General features: G+C 54.3%; 1 protein-coding gene across 14 annotated transcripts in view; it reads right to left on the bottom strand.

Annotated features, from left to right (window-relative positions):
• Positions 1 to 15,847, bottom strand: part of LOC122682154 (ninein-like protein) — a 705,741-nt gene that overhangs the window by 616,075 nt on the left and 73,819 nt on the right. For 13 of the 14 annotated variants that reach the window (XR_006337232.1, XR_006337233.1, XM_043884949.1 and 10 more), the window contains 8 exons: positions 13,523 to 13,713; positions 12,745 to 12,897; positions 11,094 to 11,261; positions 9,447 to 9,583; positions 8,086 to 8,226; positions 4,162 to 4,336; positions 3,127 to 3,237; positions 2,204 to 2,284 (listed from right to left, as the gene is read on the bottom strand). Coding sequence is in view for 12 of the 14 variants with exons in the window: in XM_043884949.1 (XP_043740884.1) it covers positions 2,204 to 2,284; positions 3,127 to 3,237; positions 4,162 to 4,336; positions 8,086 to 8,226; positions 9,447 to 9,583; positions 11,094 to 11,261; positions 12,745 to 12,897; positions 13,523 to 13,713 (1,157 nt within the window). In the remaining 2 variants the exon portion in view is untranslated. The remainder of the gene's footprint in view (positions 1 to 2,203; positions 2,285 to 3,126; positions 3,238 to 4,161; positions 4,337 to 8,085; positions 8,227 to 9,446; positions 9,584 to 11,093; positions 11,262 to 12,744; positions 12,898 to 13,522; positions 13,714 to 15,847) is intronic. The other variant, XM_043884953.1, reaches the window with a different exon arrangement.

Here is a 15,847-nt window from a genome sequence, read left to right as displayed (position 1 = left end):
ACCATAGACATGCCCCACAAATTCAGCAGAGCCAGAAAACAGGTCCTTAAGGTAATATGCTAGGCAGACTTCTCTGTTCTAAGCTCCTAAGGATGACATGCACTGTCCTGGGTCCCAGCCTGCCCATCCAGGCTGCATCCAGCAGGGCTGGGGAGCCAGGTGCCTGCTTTGGTGTGGGCCGCGTGTGAATTTGGGGTGCCTGTGCATGCTGAAGGCAGTCACAGGGTGCTGCCCCAAGAGCCGAGAAAGGCAGCAAGACCACTGCACACAGAAAAGCCCTAGGTCTGAGTGCTCTGGAACCTTCAAGGCTTCTCTTCTGGTTAGCTTTAGCAGGAGAGGTGAGCTCAGCAAGAAAGCAGGAGAGGGTGGGGTTTCAACAGCAGCTCAGAAAGCACTGGAGAGGAAGGCGGTGCCAGCCAGGCTGAGTCAGCACACACAGAGGGGCTGGCTGCCCAGACATTTGCACCGCTGTGTATTCAAAATTATTCTCAAATTAAAAAAAAAAAAGTTAACGTTCTCAATGATAGTTTGAAACAGCCAAAAATATTCCCCCAAAAGAGGGAAAATCTCTAAATAAGTAGCACTAAAATGTAAAATTTTTTTGCCAAAATTTCAAAAAGTAAAATTTCAAGAATCAAAAGTGAAATGAGTAGCAACAGTTAGGTGACAGTCGTGTGAAAAAAACAAAGGGGGTTACACCTGTATGAAAAGATTCAGGTGCACTAAAGCAACGTATTTACTGCTGGTTAGTCACAGGTGCGCAAAGTGGGGGAGAAAACACAGCAGGAAGGAGAGTTCCTTCCAGAAAGTTAACCACAAAGCCCCCACACCACTCGGTCTCTGATAAGGGTTACACAGGTGAGCACACACAGGACTGCAGGGGCACCGGGATTCGGGCTGTGGCGGGCAGGGGGCAGGGGTCACGTCACACTGCAGACCAGCACGGGCTCCCCTTTACCTCTGGTGTGGCCAAAGCATCACGTGCAGAGAGACAGTTCTTACGTTAACCGGGAGGGAAACCATTAAGCAGCAAGGGAATACTAGACCCTTAACCCCAAACAGCACGTTAATCTGCCGGATTCCTGGACAGTCTCCAGGGAGTAAGAGTGTGATGTTTCCCAGCAGGGACTGTTCACCACCTACACCCTGCTCTGCATGGTGGCAATGCCAGCTGAGTGGGCTCACATGTAGGTCTGGCCCAGGAAACGCATACACTCAACCACAGGAAGCAAGATGAAGCCCTACATGGTGCCTGGACACACATGGAGCCTTGGGACTGGGGTGAGCAGCCCGTGTGGGGCCGGGCACAGGTGCTGGGCAGGCCAAGTCCCAACTGCCTCCTTGCAGAACACGAGGCTCGGGAAATTCCACGGCAGTCCAGTATTGAGGACTCCAAGCTTTCACTGCCAAGGGTGTGGGTTTGATCCCTGGTCGGGAAACTAAGATACCACAAGCCACGCAACACAGCCAAGACCTGGACCACTCAGCAACTTCTGCACAGACCCCATTGCTGGGGTCTTGGTAGTGGGGGGCATAGAGGAGTGCTTAGAGACCTGGCCCTTTCTATCACCTTGAGGGGAGGAAGGTGCAGGTTCCGTGCAAGGGGCCTCCCAAGTGGCCGAGGCTCAGAAGACCTCGACTGAAGGAGGCAGCCCGCGTCAGAGGCTATGCCCACTCGGCTCATGTAGGGATCCTCCTGTGGACCCGGGCTGGGTCCCCCTCCATGTGCAGGCCAGGAGGTGGAAGGGGCCACGAGGCTCAGAAGACCTCAGCTGAAGGAGGCAGCCCGCGTCAGAGGCTATGCCCACTCGGCTCATGTAGGGATCCTCCTGTCGACCCGGGCTGGGTCCCCTTCCATCTTCAGGCCAGGAGGTGGAAGGGGCCACGAGGCTCAGAAGACCTCAGATGAAGGAGGCAGCCCGTGTCAGAGGCTATGCCCACTCGGCTCATGTAGGGATCCTCCTGTCGACCCGGGCTGGGTCCCCTTCCATCTTCAGGCCAGGAGGTGGAAGGGGCCACGAGGCTCAGAAGACCTCAGCTGAAGGAGGCAGCCCGTGTCAGAGGCTGTGCCCACTCGGCTCATGTAGGGATCCTCCTGTGGACCCGGGCTGGGCCCCCCTCCACGTGCAGGCCAGGAGGTGGAAGGGGCCACCAGTCCGGAGCAGACCGCCCCTGACATTAACTCGGGCAGGGGGTCACTTACCCGGCACTTAAGCTCGTATTCCTTCAGGATCTCTGAGAATCGCTCCTCCTGGGCCAGGAGTTCTGTGCTCTGTGGCTCCAGCTGAAAGACAGGGGCAGGCAGGAAAATGAGGGCCAGGACCTCAGGCCAGGTACAGCGCGGGCTGTCTCCCCCTCCTACTGCCCCAACACACTCAGCATCTGCAGGCGCAGCCACCTGTCCCTCCTCTTCCTCCCCACCCTTTGTTTAAAAGGTCTCAGGGCAGAAGGATGCTCGGAATCTCAGGAAGGTGGTCATGCTCCCATCTGGACCCTGGGCTGCCTCCCTGCCTCGGCCTCTTGGGAGGCCCCTTGCACGGAACCTGCACCTTCCTCCCCTCAAGGTGATGGAAAGGGCCAGGTCTCTAAGCACTCCTCTATGCCCCCCACTACCAAGACCCCAGCAATGGGGTCTGTGCAGAAGTTGCTGACTGGTCCAGGTCCGGTCACTAGAAGGTCAACATGCAGGGCATTACTGGGATGTCACCTGCACCCCTGCACTGCCTGAAGGGGAGGAAAATACAGGCAAAGTAGCCTTAATAATTTCCTCTCCATTACAGAATTCTAGGTTTCCCAGGTGGCACTAGTGCTAAAGAATCCTCCTGCCAATGTAGGAGACACAACAGATGCATGGTCAATCCCTGGATCGGGAAGATCCCCTGGAGTAGGAAATGGCACCCACTCCGGAATTCTTGCCTGGAAAATTCCATGGATGGAGGAGCCTGGCGGGCTACAGCCCATGGGGTCACAAAGATCCAGACACACTTGAGTGACTGAGCAGCACATGCAAGTTTAGCAGAAAAACCCAATTCCGTCTCCTGTGTATTCTCCATCAAGACCCTGATGCCCTTTACCCAGCACGCACAGGCGCTTCTCTGGGGACTCAGAGTCAGCAAGAGGACTTGCCTTGTCCTTCAACACAAACTCCAGGTCATTCTGCAGCTTCAGGACTAGCTTCTCTGAGTCTGAGAGCTTCTCCACGACTTCAATTATCTCCTTCTGCAATCGACTATTTTCCTACGAGACACAGGTCAGTGGTTGGCCAGCTCTGGGGATGGAGGAGGGAGCCAGAGGCAGGGCTCTGGAGCAGGAGCCCCGGGGGAGACTCTCCCGCCCGCCAGCCAGAGGCAGGGCTCTGGAGCAGGAGCCCTGGGGGAGACTCTCCCGCCCGCCAGCCAGAGGCAGGGCTCTGGAGCAGGAGCCCTGGGGGAGACTCTCCCGCCCGCCCGAGCTCTCGACAAGGTCACAAGCAGCACGAGTGGAAGGCGGCGACAACCCGTCCCGAGCCATCTTTGAAAGGACGGATTTGAAGCTGCACCGCAACAGCCCAGGAGTCCCCGGACGGAAGGCGGTGTCCGCAGACACAGGAAACTGTCAGAAGGCAGGCCCGGCTTCTCCTCTAGGGGAGGGAGGCGAGGGAGGCAGGGCAGGTGAGGACAGAAACCACAGTCCCGAGTCAGGGAAGGAGAAGCAGGTGGGGCCGGGGCCACCTCCCTGGAAGCGAACACAGGCGGGGAGCAGGTCAGGGACGCTCTCCACAGCCCCAAAGAGTACCCCCGATCCGGGTCACACAGCCAGGGCTGGGGGCGGGTGACGCTTTTGTCTTTGGTCGAGTGCTCTGGTCCCAGGGGGGCAGCCGAGGCGGCAGCCGCTGACCCAGAGCCGAGAGTCCCAGGGCCCCCATCCTGTGGCCCACATGGCTGCAGAGGAGGCCTGGACTCTCCTGGAGAAGTCAGGACGCTTCTGCTTCGGCTGAGAAATGGGCTCTCTCTGTGGTTGCAGAAAACGTCCTTTAGCGTCAAGCCCCCAGAGCCGCGGGGAGGGTTCAGTCCTGGCCCAGGAAGGGGTGGTTGTGGAGGAGGGACCCCCAGGCAATATAGCCTCCCTCTTTTTGGGAGGGGGGCCCTGAGGAGGCACCCCACAGCACCCTGAACCTCCTACCTTCAGGGCCAGGGTCAGCTTCTCGCGGAGGCCGGTCTCCTCTGCCTGCAGGCGCTGCAGGTCCTCCTCCAGTCTGGCCCTCTGCAGCCGAGCCTGCTCCCAGAACAGCTCGCGTTCCACCTCCACCTCGGACCGCAGGAGGCTCAGCCTCCCCTGGTATCCCTGCTCCAGGCGTCTGCAAGGCACACGGCTCACGATGCATCGGGCTCCCCGGGGGTGCCACCTGCGCCTCTCCCTCCCCAAGGTCTCCCGTCAGCGGACTCGGCCTTGGCATTGGGGACTCGATTATTCCAACCTGATAGACGGGTGAGCAGCCGTGTTGTGGGGCAGTGGAGGCCTCATGAACTGCCCCCCTTACCCCACACAGACAAGGGAGCCAGCGGGTCCCTCGGCTCATGGGGCAAGCTAGCAGGTGACCTCTGGGTGGGTCTCTGGCACCCCTTGCTCATTCAACCTTCTCCACGTCATCAAAAAATGCATCAGTAAATAAGGCAGCATCAGGGCCCTTGGTGACCGAAGGCGCAGAGAACCCAGCCTCCACCACAAGCCTTGGAAAACCAGCACACAGCGAATCCCAAGGCAGACAGAAGACAGGGCGGGGGCCCTTCCCCTCAGACGCTGCAGTGATCTTTTGCAACAACCATTCCAATCAGCAGGGAAAACAGTGCCAAACCTTAGCTTTCTCACTAAAGCTAGTGGAGCTGAGCTATTTAAAATCCTAAAAGATGATGCTGTTAAAGTGCTGCACTCAGTATGCCAGCAAATTTGGAAAACTCAGCAATGGCCACAGGACTGGAAAAGGTCAATTTTCATTTTAATCCCAAAGGAGGGCAATGCTAAAGAAAGTTCACACTATCGCACAGTTGCATATATTCCACATGTTAGCAAGGTGATGCTCAAAATCCTTCAAGCTAGGCTTCAACAGTACATAAACCAAGAACTTCCAGACTTACAAAGTGGATTTAGAAAAGGCAGAGGACCTAGAGATCAAACTGCAAACATCCACTGGATCATAGAAAAAACAAGAGAATTCCAGAGAAACATCTACTTCTGCTTCATTGACTAAGTTAAAAGTCTTTGACTATGTGGATCACAATAAACTGTGGAAAATTCTTCAAGAGCTGGGAATATCAGACCACCTCACCTGCCTCCTGAGAAACCTGTATGTGAGTCAAGAAGCAACAGAACTGGACATGGAACAACGGACTAGTTCAAAATTGGGAAAGGAGTACATCGAGGCTGTATATTGTCACCTTGCTTATTTAACTTATATTTAGAACATATCACGCAAAATGCCGGGAGAAATATCAACAACCTCAGATACACAGATGATACCACTCTAACGGGAGAAAGCAAAGAGGAACAAAAGAGCCTCTTGACGAGGGTGAAAGAGGAGAGTGAAAAGTTGGCTTGAAACTCAACATTCAAAAAACTAAGAACACAGCATCTGGTCCCATCACTTCATGGCAAATAGAAAAAGAAAAAGTGGAAGCATTGACAGATTTTATTTTCCTGTGTTTCAATCCCAAAGAATGTTCAAACTACCACAACAACTGCATTCATTTCACATGCAAGCAAAGTAATGCTCAAAATCATTCAAGCTAGGCTTCTACAGTATGTGAACCGAGAACTTTCCAGATGTACACGCTGGATTTAGAAAAGGCAGAGGAACCAGAGATCAAATTGCCAACATCCACTGGGTCACAGAAAAAACTAGAGAATTCCACAAAAAACATATACTTCTGTTTCATTGACTATACTAAAGCCACTGACTGTATAGACCACAACAAACTGCAAAATTCTTAGAGAGATGGGAATACCAAGCCAGCTTACCTACCCCCTGTGAAACCAGTATGCAGGTTTCAAGAAGCAAAAGTGAGAACTAGACATGGAACAATAGACTGGTTTGCAATTGGGAAAGGAGTACGTCAACGCTGTATATTGTCACCCTGCTTGTTTAACTTATATCAAGAGTACATCATGTGAAATGCCAGGCTGGATGAAGCACAAGATGGAATCAAGATTGCCAGGAGAAATATCAATAACCTCAGATATGCGAATGACACAATCTTTATGGCAGAAAGTAAAGAGGAACTAAAGAACCTCTTGATGAAAGTGAAAGAGAACAGTGAAAAAGCTGGCTTAAAACTCAACATTCAGAAAACTAATATCATGGCATCCAGTCCCATCACTACATGGCAAACAGATAGGGCAACAATGGAAAGAGTGACAGACTTTATTTTCTTGGGCTCCAAAATTACTGCACATGGTGACTGCAAAGCCATGAAATTAAATGATGCTTGATCTTTGTAAGAAAAGCTATGACCAACCTAGATAACATATTAGAACCAGAGACATCACTTTGCTGACAAAGGTCCATCTAGTCAAAGCTATGGTTTTTCCACTAGTCATGCATGGATTCGAGAGTTGGACCATAAAGAAAGCTGAGTGCCAAGGAATTGATGCTTTTGAACTGTGGTGTTGGAGAAGATGCTTGAGAGTCCCTTGGATAACAAGGACATCCAACCAGTCCATCCTACAGGAAATCAACCCTGAATATTCATTGGAAGGATTGATGCTGAAGCTGAAGCTCCAATACTTTGGCCACCTGATGCCAAGAGCCAACTCACTGGAAAAGACCCTGATGCTGGGAAAGATGGAAGGCAGGAGGAGAAGGGGATGACAGAGGACAAGATGGTTGGATGGCATCACTGACTCAATGGACATGAGTTTGACCAAACTCCAGGAGATGGTGGAGGACAGGGCAGCCTTGTGTGCTGCAGTCCGTGGGGTCACAAAGACTCGGACATGACTGAGTGACTGAACAACAGCATCACTAAAACAGCTGCTTAACAGGATTCTCCAACCCAGTGTATCCAGACTGATGACGAGTGGGAACTCTTATTTCACAGAGCCTGGCTGGGTCCACAATCAATGGATTGTGGTCGGAACCAGAAATGATTGGCTCGGCCTCCCTCAGACTCACCACAGAGCTTTGGGGCACAAGGGCAGCTGTCACTCAGGGAAACAGTTTGATGAGCATGATTAACCTAACAGCCTGCAGATCTTGGGGCAAGTTTTACACACTTGATCATATCACTTCCCTCTTGAAAGGGGAAGGTGCAGTAACATATGCCAGAGCCTCATGACGGGTGCTTTGTGGCCATCAGAAAGTATATGCAACACGACACCAACGACACCTCTCTGAACGTGACCACATGAACAGAAAGAAGCGAGGGACTAAGGAAAACATTGGGAGTGATAACCTCTGTGGACGTGAAATATTTGCTTTTATTTTTCCTTGTAACTGTATTTTCTAAGTTTTCTACAATGAATATGTATCCCTTAATACTTTTCTATTAGAGTAATCTAACACAACTACAAATGCTATTTCTAAAAATGTACCGCTGATACCGTGTTACTCATGGAGCAAAATCCAAACACCCATATGGCCCTCGAGGCCTTGTGTCCCCCAACCAGATTCCTGGATGGAGATAACAAGTCTCCAGTTCTCTGATGCAGAAAGAACTTCACCAAGTCCCTTCGGGGTGGTCGGGAGAATCAGGTGAACCAGGCTGAGACCAACGCAAATCCATTCTCAGCTCCCCGATTGGTGGCCTGAAATAAGTTGCCATCAGCTTGTGGGCACTTGGGGAGGGCAGCACTGGCCGCAGAGGAAGGGCGTGTGCAGTCAGGCTGCTCCCCAGCGGAGAGCCCTACGGAGCCCCACAGTGCACAGCCCCGTGTGTGTCCAGGGGGACCCGGCGCCTACCCTGTCTGAGATGGGGCCGATGCAGCCACGGCAAAGAACCACAGGGAGGCAAGTGGCACATTGAGAGACACGGGAAGACTTTCATAGGTCAGAAATGCTTTCCTCTGATCTGTCCACCATCCGCCCTGGCCCAGGACCCCAGCAGAACCTACCTGACCTTCTCCTCCGCGAGCTGCTCCAGGGCGGAGTGGAGGTCGTCCGTCTCCTTCACAAACTCCAGGTTCCTCTGCTCAGCTTTCTCCAGGTCTTGTCTCGCCTTATCTCGCTCCCTGGCCATCTGCTCCACCTGCTCCCTGCGGAAAGGAGGGAGGGATCACTGGGGACACTGCTCTGGGCCTAGCGAGCTGGTCTGAAGGAACAAACTCAGCTGGCCTAAGAGTGCTGAGCAGTGGCTGGTGCTGGGCTCTCACCCACCTCCTGTGTGTGCGTGCCAAGTCACTGCAGTCGTGTCCGATTCTACACAATCCTATGGACTGAGACCTCCAGGCTCCTCTGTCCATTGGATTCTCCAGGCAGGAATACTAGAGTGGGCTGTCATGCCCTCCTCCAGGGGATCTTCCTGACACTGGAATCGAAATTGCATCTCTCACGCCTCTTACATTGGCAATCAGGTTGCACTAGCATTGGCAAGAGGGTTCTTTACCACTAGGGCCACCTGGGAAGCCTGACCCTCCACCTACCAGGATGGTTTCTGCAGTTATTGAGTCTATTTTACAGAAGTAAATACAGCAAGAAGCCAACTGGCTTGCAATGGGGCTTCTAGCAGGTTTCTGAACCAAAGGTTCAAGCCTGGTGCGTGCAGTGTTCACCCCTCCAGACGGCCTTAGAAGAGGTGGGAAATTATCCACACTCCCTCTTGCCTGCTGCTGGGCCTCAGGCCCAGGGATCCCCAGCACCTAACCTGGGTCTGGACGCATGAAGGGGAGAAGGCTGGCCACCCATCATCCTGCCTGGTCACAGCCTTGCCACCTGTAGCCTGGCACCTGAGTAAGTGCCAGGGAATTGCCCAGAGCAGAAGCGAAGCCTGTCTTTGTCTGGTCACCCCAGGCCCTGCCTGAGGCTCAGTCCACCGGCTATCCTGGTGCCTGTTTCTCCCACTGGAGAAGCACCAAGCTTGTCTCCCTTCCTCATCCTCCCAAAGCAGTCTTCCTCTGGGCCCCTCTGCAGAGTTGCCTGACGTCAGAGGTCTCATCTGTTGGTACCTAACGAGATGCAAAGTCGTGAGGACGGAGACTGGAATTACTGCCAACCTTTTCTGTAGCTTCAGAGTATCAATAAAAACACAATAACAATCTCTATGCCAACCAGCTCAGTAGATGGATAGCCTGAATATCCAGCTCAACTGGAGCCAAATCCAATTAAAATGGAACGCATTCTTGGGCCAATCGTCATGCCGTGGTTTGTGACAGTGCTGGAAGCACCCTTTCTCGTCCTGCTGGCTGCCCGCGCCCTGGGCGAGGAGGCCAGCCTGGCCAGCGGCACCCCACACCCACCCCCCCAGTGGGGCTCTTACTGGCAGAAGCTCAGCTCCTGGCGGTAGCAAGCCAAGGCTGCCTGCTGGGTGGCCCCGTCCACCATCATGAGCTCATTCTCCAGGGCCCAGGTCAGCTCCAAAAGGTTCACCTTCTCGTCCACACTGAAGTCAAGGCTCTGAAAACAGCACGGCCCATCGGACAGGCAGGATGAGTGAGTCTCCGGACACCTGTGGCTCCCACAGGCCAGACTTCACTGTCCCAGTACCTTCCTTTTCTGTCTGCAAAGTCTCCACCTCTTGAGTGGAGCCTCTCCCCTGCTCCCATCCCTCTGGGGTCCCTCTCCCCAGGTCCCTGTCAACACTGAGGTCCCCCTCCCACTGTCAACATATAGCTCCTCCCCTCACTCTCCCTGCCTCGGAGATGGGCATGACTCAGGCTGGACAGAGGTCCCCTGCTTGGACAAAGGGACAGACAGAGAAGGGGGCATATGCAAGCAGAGAACTTTGGGGACTGACAGGGAGGCTGGAGAAGGGCTTTGTCTCTGTCAAATCAAGTGTTGTATAGACCACGGGGTCCTGGGGAGCAGCGCGAGGGTGCTAGACCTGAAGCCAAGACCAAGAGGCCAGTAGAGTCCTGACAACCCCCAGAGCCAGGACCCCCAAGCCTAAACATCCTCCTTCTTCCCCAACTGATCACAAAGACCCCTGATGTCCTCCTCTTGCCCAAGCCAGTTTGAGTTGAGTTCTTGCCATGTCAGACACAAAGAATCCTTAATATATCTCTAAACAGCACAAACAGACATAGGAACAATGCCGGTTCTGTTGGTGGAAACATGACTGCTAGAGTGATGAGCCACAGCCAAGTATTTCCGAAAGTCACAGCCATTTCCCCTCGGGACTGGGGAAGGTAAAGTCGAAAGAAGAAAAAACTGCTTTCTATATTTTACCACAATAAGAAAAAGAGCAGGCCAGGAATGCCCGCGTGCCTGCCGGCGGCCTAGTGATAACACTGGTGCGGGGGCTGCTCTCTCAGCGATTGGTGCTTGTGACCACAAGTTGCAGACACACAGGTGGGGCAGGGCCCACGGGGAAGCCCTTCCTGTAAACCAGGAGACGGGGACTTGAATCTCCATGCTTCTCCATGGCCCCAAGAGTTCTCAGAGAAAAATGACAGGACGCTAAAGCGTGTGGAGCGACCTGGAAGCTGCCTCCACAAGATGCTGAGAACACGCTTCTCAGCAATGAAATCACGGTGGGAGCAGAGGACACAGAGGTCTGGGCAACAGCTTCCAGATTAGAAAAACCACGCGACACATGTGGGTGCCGCCTCCTGGTGTCTACGCCCACGTGCTGCAGTCACTAAGATGCCCTCCTGTTTTCCAGGACCGAGGATCGGCTCGGAGGCCAACACGCACTGTGGGGTGAGTCTGAGATACTGAAACCTACCCTCTAAGGGATTTGTTTCAGGCTGTGGGCTTTTTCTACTGTTTACTTATTATGCTTTTAAGTTAAGATGTCCTACATACTTATATCAAAAAATAAAGCAAAGAGTGAGGATGACGGGCCTTCCCTCTATGGGGCCTGTGTCTGCAAGGTTCTCTTTCCAGCCTCCCTCATGGGCCGCATCTCCCCCTAATTCCCCCGCCCAGATGCCTCTGCTGGGGCAGCTGCATGGCTGGCCCCCACCTGCAAGACCTCCCTGCCATTGTGAACGCCCTCCTGGGCCCACAAGGAGATGATCTGCTCCGGGAAGGCGAACCCGCTGCCGTCATCCACGCTGCAGAAGAGGCGGGGGCCGGAGCACACGGACACGAGGGACGACGTGGTGGTCTGGCCGACACTCTCCTCCAGGACCTGCATGCGGGCACCAGCGCCATGAGGACCGCGGCCTCCTCACGCACCTTCTGTGACCTCACCACCTGTTCTTGGCAGGTGCGGCCTCCCCCTGATCCCTGCTGCAGGGAACAGGGTGTCAGGAGGACCTGCGGGGACTGCAGGCTCCACGGAGACGACCGGAGCACAGGGCTCAGGGCCGTCTGCCTGAGGCCGTGCGGGGGGACGCAGATGCGGAGCCACCCGAGGGAACTTCTCTCTCAAAAAGCAATGGCTTCCCACCTGTCCTCCCAGAAGGTGGGCCTGGGAAGGCACACGCCAGCTGAGGGAAACCCAGTCTCTGCAGAGAAACCCAAGAAGGGCTTTAGAAGAGGCGGGGCGGCCTGAGTGGAGGGCACATGTCCTCAGGATTCAGGGCAGGAGACAAGGGCAGAAAAATCCCTCAGGTGGAAAGCTGACTGGTGAGGCTGAGGTGAGGCCAGGAAGCTGTGCTTCCCGCCCCAGGGAGGGCCCTGGGACACGCATTTGCTGTTGGGACCAGAACAAGGAGGAGCAGCAGCCCCCTCCTCTCTGCAGCTGGTGTCCCCGGACCACCAGACCCAGGGGCTCCCCTGATGGAGCAGGAGAACCTCGGTCAGTTGTGTGAGGCCCCACACCGGTGTCCACACGCACAGGCCGTGGCCCCGTTGCCACGTCAGTGCTTCCTGGGAAGGAAAAAGGGGCCGAGGCCCCTGGGAGGAGCCCTCCTCCGCGGGCTCTGGGCACCATGCCGTCCCTGCCCTCTACGGGCTCTGGGCACCATGCGGTCCCTGCCCTCAGGTGGCCAGGCACTGTCCTCACTACCCCTGACTCCTTCCCTGTCTCAGTGGCTTCAGGGGCAGAAACCTGATTCTTGGCCACGCCCAGCCCAGGAGAGAACAAGGCCACTGTTCCTGCACCGCCGCCCACAAACTACAAACTACAGGATCAGCCACGTTGCCAAAGAGGAGGCAGCAAGACTCCCCAGGACATCTGTGCCCTGCGGTGGGAGAAGGGGCCCTGACCACCCCGAGACAGAGATGAACCAAATGTACCGGCCAACATCACAGTGTAAAGAAAATCTGCTTGCCTCTGGCTGGCCTCGTGCAGGATGAAAATCAGTACAACGTGACGGGGAGAACACAGCTCCAGGAGAGCCTGGAGGGTTAATCCCAGGGAAGGCATGGCCCTGATAGTGACTCTGCCCTCCAGGGAGGAGGCGCCGGGTGCTCTGGGTGGAACGCAGTGTACCCCAGAGAATCCACGTAAGACCCCTGTGAGGTGCGTCCACTGTACAGATGAGGAACGTGAGGCACAGAGAAGGCGAGCAGCTCACCAGTGGCGCACAGCCAGGCAGAAGTGATGTCAGGTCAGGTCACTCCGACCGCCTCCCAGCACCCACTCTGGGGACCAGGCAGAGAGCTCAGGTCTTCAGGAGAGTGACAGCAGTCACCCTGGGCTTCATGAGTTAATGGCCCCACCTTACCTGGTAATGAGACCTGGACCGGCTGAGTTTGACGAGCGGGGCCAGCTCCAGCGGTCGAGGGGACCCATGATTGAACAGGCCAAGCTGGAACTCCTCCAGACTCACTCTGCCGTCCCCATCTTGGTCCAGCTTGTTGAACAGGTCTTCAAGTTCCTAAATAAAGGCGCCTCAGGCATCGGCTCAGAGGCTGCTCCCGAGCAGCCTTTACCACCCTGCCCAGTCTCGATGCCCACCCTCCCCAAGCAGGCAGCTTGCTATTGGAGCACTGGCTTCCTGGCTGTGGCTTGTGAAATCCACATGCCTGGTCAGTTTCCACCAGCTGTGAATGGTCACCTGAGTATCCCGCATCTCCCAAACACCCACCCCGAGTCCACTGTGAGGGAGTCTGCTGGGACATGTATGTATAGAACATGCGTGTACAGAATCCCAGCGATTCGGGGTCAGCAAGGTGGGGCCTGTCCCATCACACTGCCCCCTCCTCCCCTGGGCCCTGAAGGAGGGAAGGGCTGAACACAGCTGCCGGGGGGCACAGCCAGAGGCCATGGGCACCACCCTTGGGCTGGGCAGTAGGCCAGAGAGGGGAGAGAGCTCCAGGCAGAGGAGCGTCCTGTGTGAAGGTGGCCCGAGATGGACCCTCGGCACAAGCCCTGGGACTCAGCACAGGATTTTAGGCTGGACAGTGACAACTGAATCAATGTCTGAGGGTGAAGGGGTTTTCCAGGCCCAGTACCAACAACAAAGACCCAGCCCTTTGGGGCGGTCTGTCCCATCCCCTCACCTCCTTTGCCAGGCCCTGGAGCCCGATGGTCTGGCAGACCAGGGCCAGCTCCTGCTCTGTGAGGTGGCCGCTGCTGCCCACACCCAGCTCTTCCCAGAGGCCTCGGACCCGGCTTTCGAGGGTGTCGAAGGAGAGGCTGCGGGGTTTCCGGGGGCTCCCGAAGACCTCAGAACCCCAGGCTGGTAGCTGGCCTGAAGCAAGGGAAACACACCAAGGTGGTACTTTACTCTGAAATCAGATGGACTGACAGATGGGCAGACAGACACGTTGGGAGAGTCAAGCTTCTGATGGTGGCTACACGGGGCTCACCGTGCAATTCTTCCAATTTAATTCTATGCAAAATTTCACAATAAAAGGGGGACTCTGCTTCATGTGGGGAAGGCATTTTCTGAAGGGAGCCTACAGAAGCTGTGGCACTGGGAGCATGCCTACAAGGTTTGTGCTTAAAATAAAAAGTCCAGGTTTAAAAACTTAATGTCTAGAAGCTCTTCACACCTGTCCAAAGCAAAGAGCACAGTCCAACAAAAGCCAATGACCCTGTCCCTTGCCTTTCACCCCGGCTTCATCTACACGTTTGTTCTTTCCCATGTATTTGCTTTTCTAATATTTATTTGGCTGCTCTGGGTCTTGGTTGTTGCAGGTGAGATCTTTTTAGTCATGGCATGCAAACTCTCAGTTATAGCATGGGGGCTCTAGTTCTCAGACAAGGGATGGAACCTGGGCCCCCTGCAATGGGAGTGCAGACTCCTAGACAATAAATCACCATAGAAGTCCCTGGCCCAAGTATGTGAAGGCAAATCCCAGCTGCCATGTTCTTACCCCTGAGTGTTTCGTACGCACTCCTCACCCCAGTGTGACAATAGCCCTACAACCCAACAACGACGTCCCAGTTCTCTCCCAAGTCTCCAGATGGCTGATTTCTTCAACTCAGCATCAATGCAGAATCCTCCCTGTGTGTGTGGTTACTCCCCCAGAGTTGCTGGATCACCTCCCACCCACCCCCTATTCCCCATCCTCCTGGACCTCCATCCCTAATATCTCCTGTAAACAGGAACTTAGCACCAAAGGGTAGTTTGGATGCAGGTTGAGTGTTATCTATTTTCTTTTTTTCCCCCCAGCAAAAATGCCCCCAGGTGGGCTGTTTCCATACCACCTCACATCAGGAGCCATAAGTGTCTTTAAGATGCAGACTCAGCAGCAAGTCCAGGTGACAGACGGCCAGGTTTCATAGCCTTTCTAGGTTAGCCAGGTGGCTTACTGAGGTTTCTGAAGCTTGGCCAGAGAAACACCCTTTGGGAGAGGACAGACCTTGGGGTGGCCACAAAGAGCTCTCTTGAGATAAGCAAGGCTTCAAAGCAGAGCTCCCTCAATGCCCAGACTGCACCACCCTGCCCAACACAGGACGAGGGTTCCCTGCACCTGACCAGACCCCGGCTCTCGGTCAGTGGTCTGGAACTCTCCAGAGAGGAGTCATCTTGGCGTTTACTGTGATAACCCAACTAATATTCAGAAAGTCCTTTCCTGAGGAATGCTAGGCCTCCTTGCTCATGAATGACGCTGTATATAGGCTTGAGGAAAACACAAGGGGAGGGCCACTTCCAAGACCTCTTCCGGCTTAAAACATCTGAACGTTCTAGGTAAAAATGGAAAAACTTGGACTTCTCTGATGGTCCCGTGGTTAAGAATCTACTTTGCAATGGAGGGGACTCGGATTCGATCCTTGCTCAGGGAACTCAGATTTCACATGCTGTGGAGCAACTAAGCCCGTGCCCTGCAACTAGAGAGAAACCTGTGCACTGCGATGAAAGGTCCCAAATGACGTATGAAGATCCTGCAGGGTACAGCTGAGACCTGACAGCCAAATAAATACATTTTAAATTAAAAATTAAATAAATAAACAAAGGCAGGAACCAAAAAAAGGTAAAAACAATTCTGACACCAGGGTGTGTTCTCAGGGCGGGCAGACAAGGTGAGTACGTCCTCTGAGTAAGTCTGTGCATGAGTGTGAGTTCTAACTTGGATGGAAAGAAGAACCCTAAGCAGTCTCTGGGCAGAAACCCCAAAATCACTCAGTGAATAACCTTGCCAGAGCCCTTCCTCTCATCCCCTACATTTACTCTGAGTCCAGTTAATTTAGGAAGTGATTTTTGGACACAAAGAGGTCCATCTGCTTCATCCAGTAGCACAGACACGTGGTTCATTCGCCTGACGTCCCCACGCTCAGCGCTGAGCCAACAACAGCCTCGGCCCTGAGGACCACAGTCTGGACGGTGCTCAGCACCAGTGCAGACCTCTCACTCAGGAGAAGCCCCAGGTCAGTTCTGG

Source organism: Cervus elaphus, chromosome 23, assembly GCF_910594005.1.
Source record: "Cervus elaphus chromosome 23, mCerEla1.1, whole genome shotgun sequence".
Classification (NCBI taxonomy): Eukaryota; Metazoa; Chordata; class Mammalia; order Artiodactyla; family Cervidae; genus Cervus; species Cervus elaphus.
This window is presented reverse-complemented; position numbering and strand designations above follow the sequence as displayed.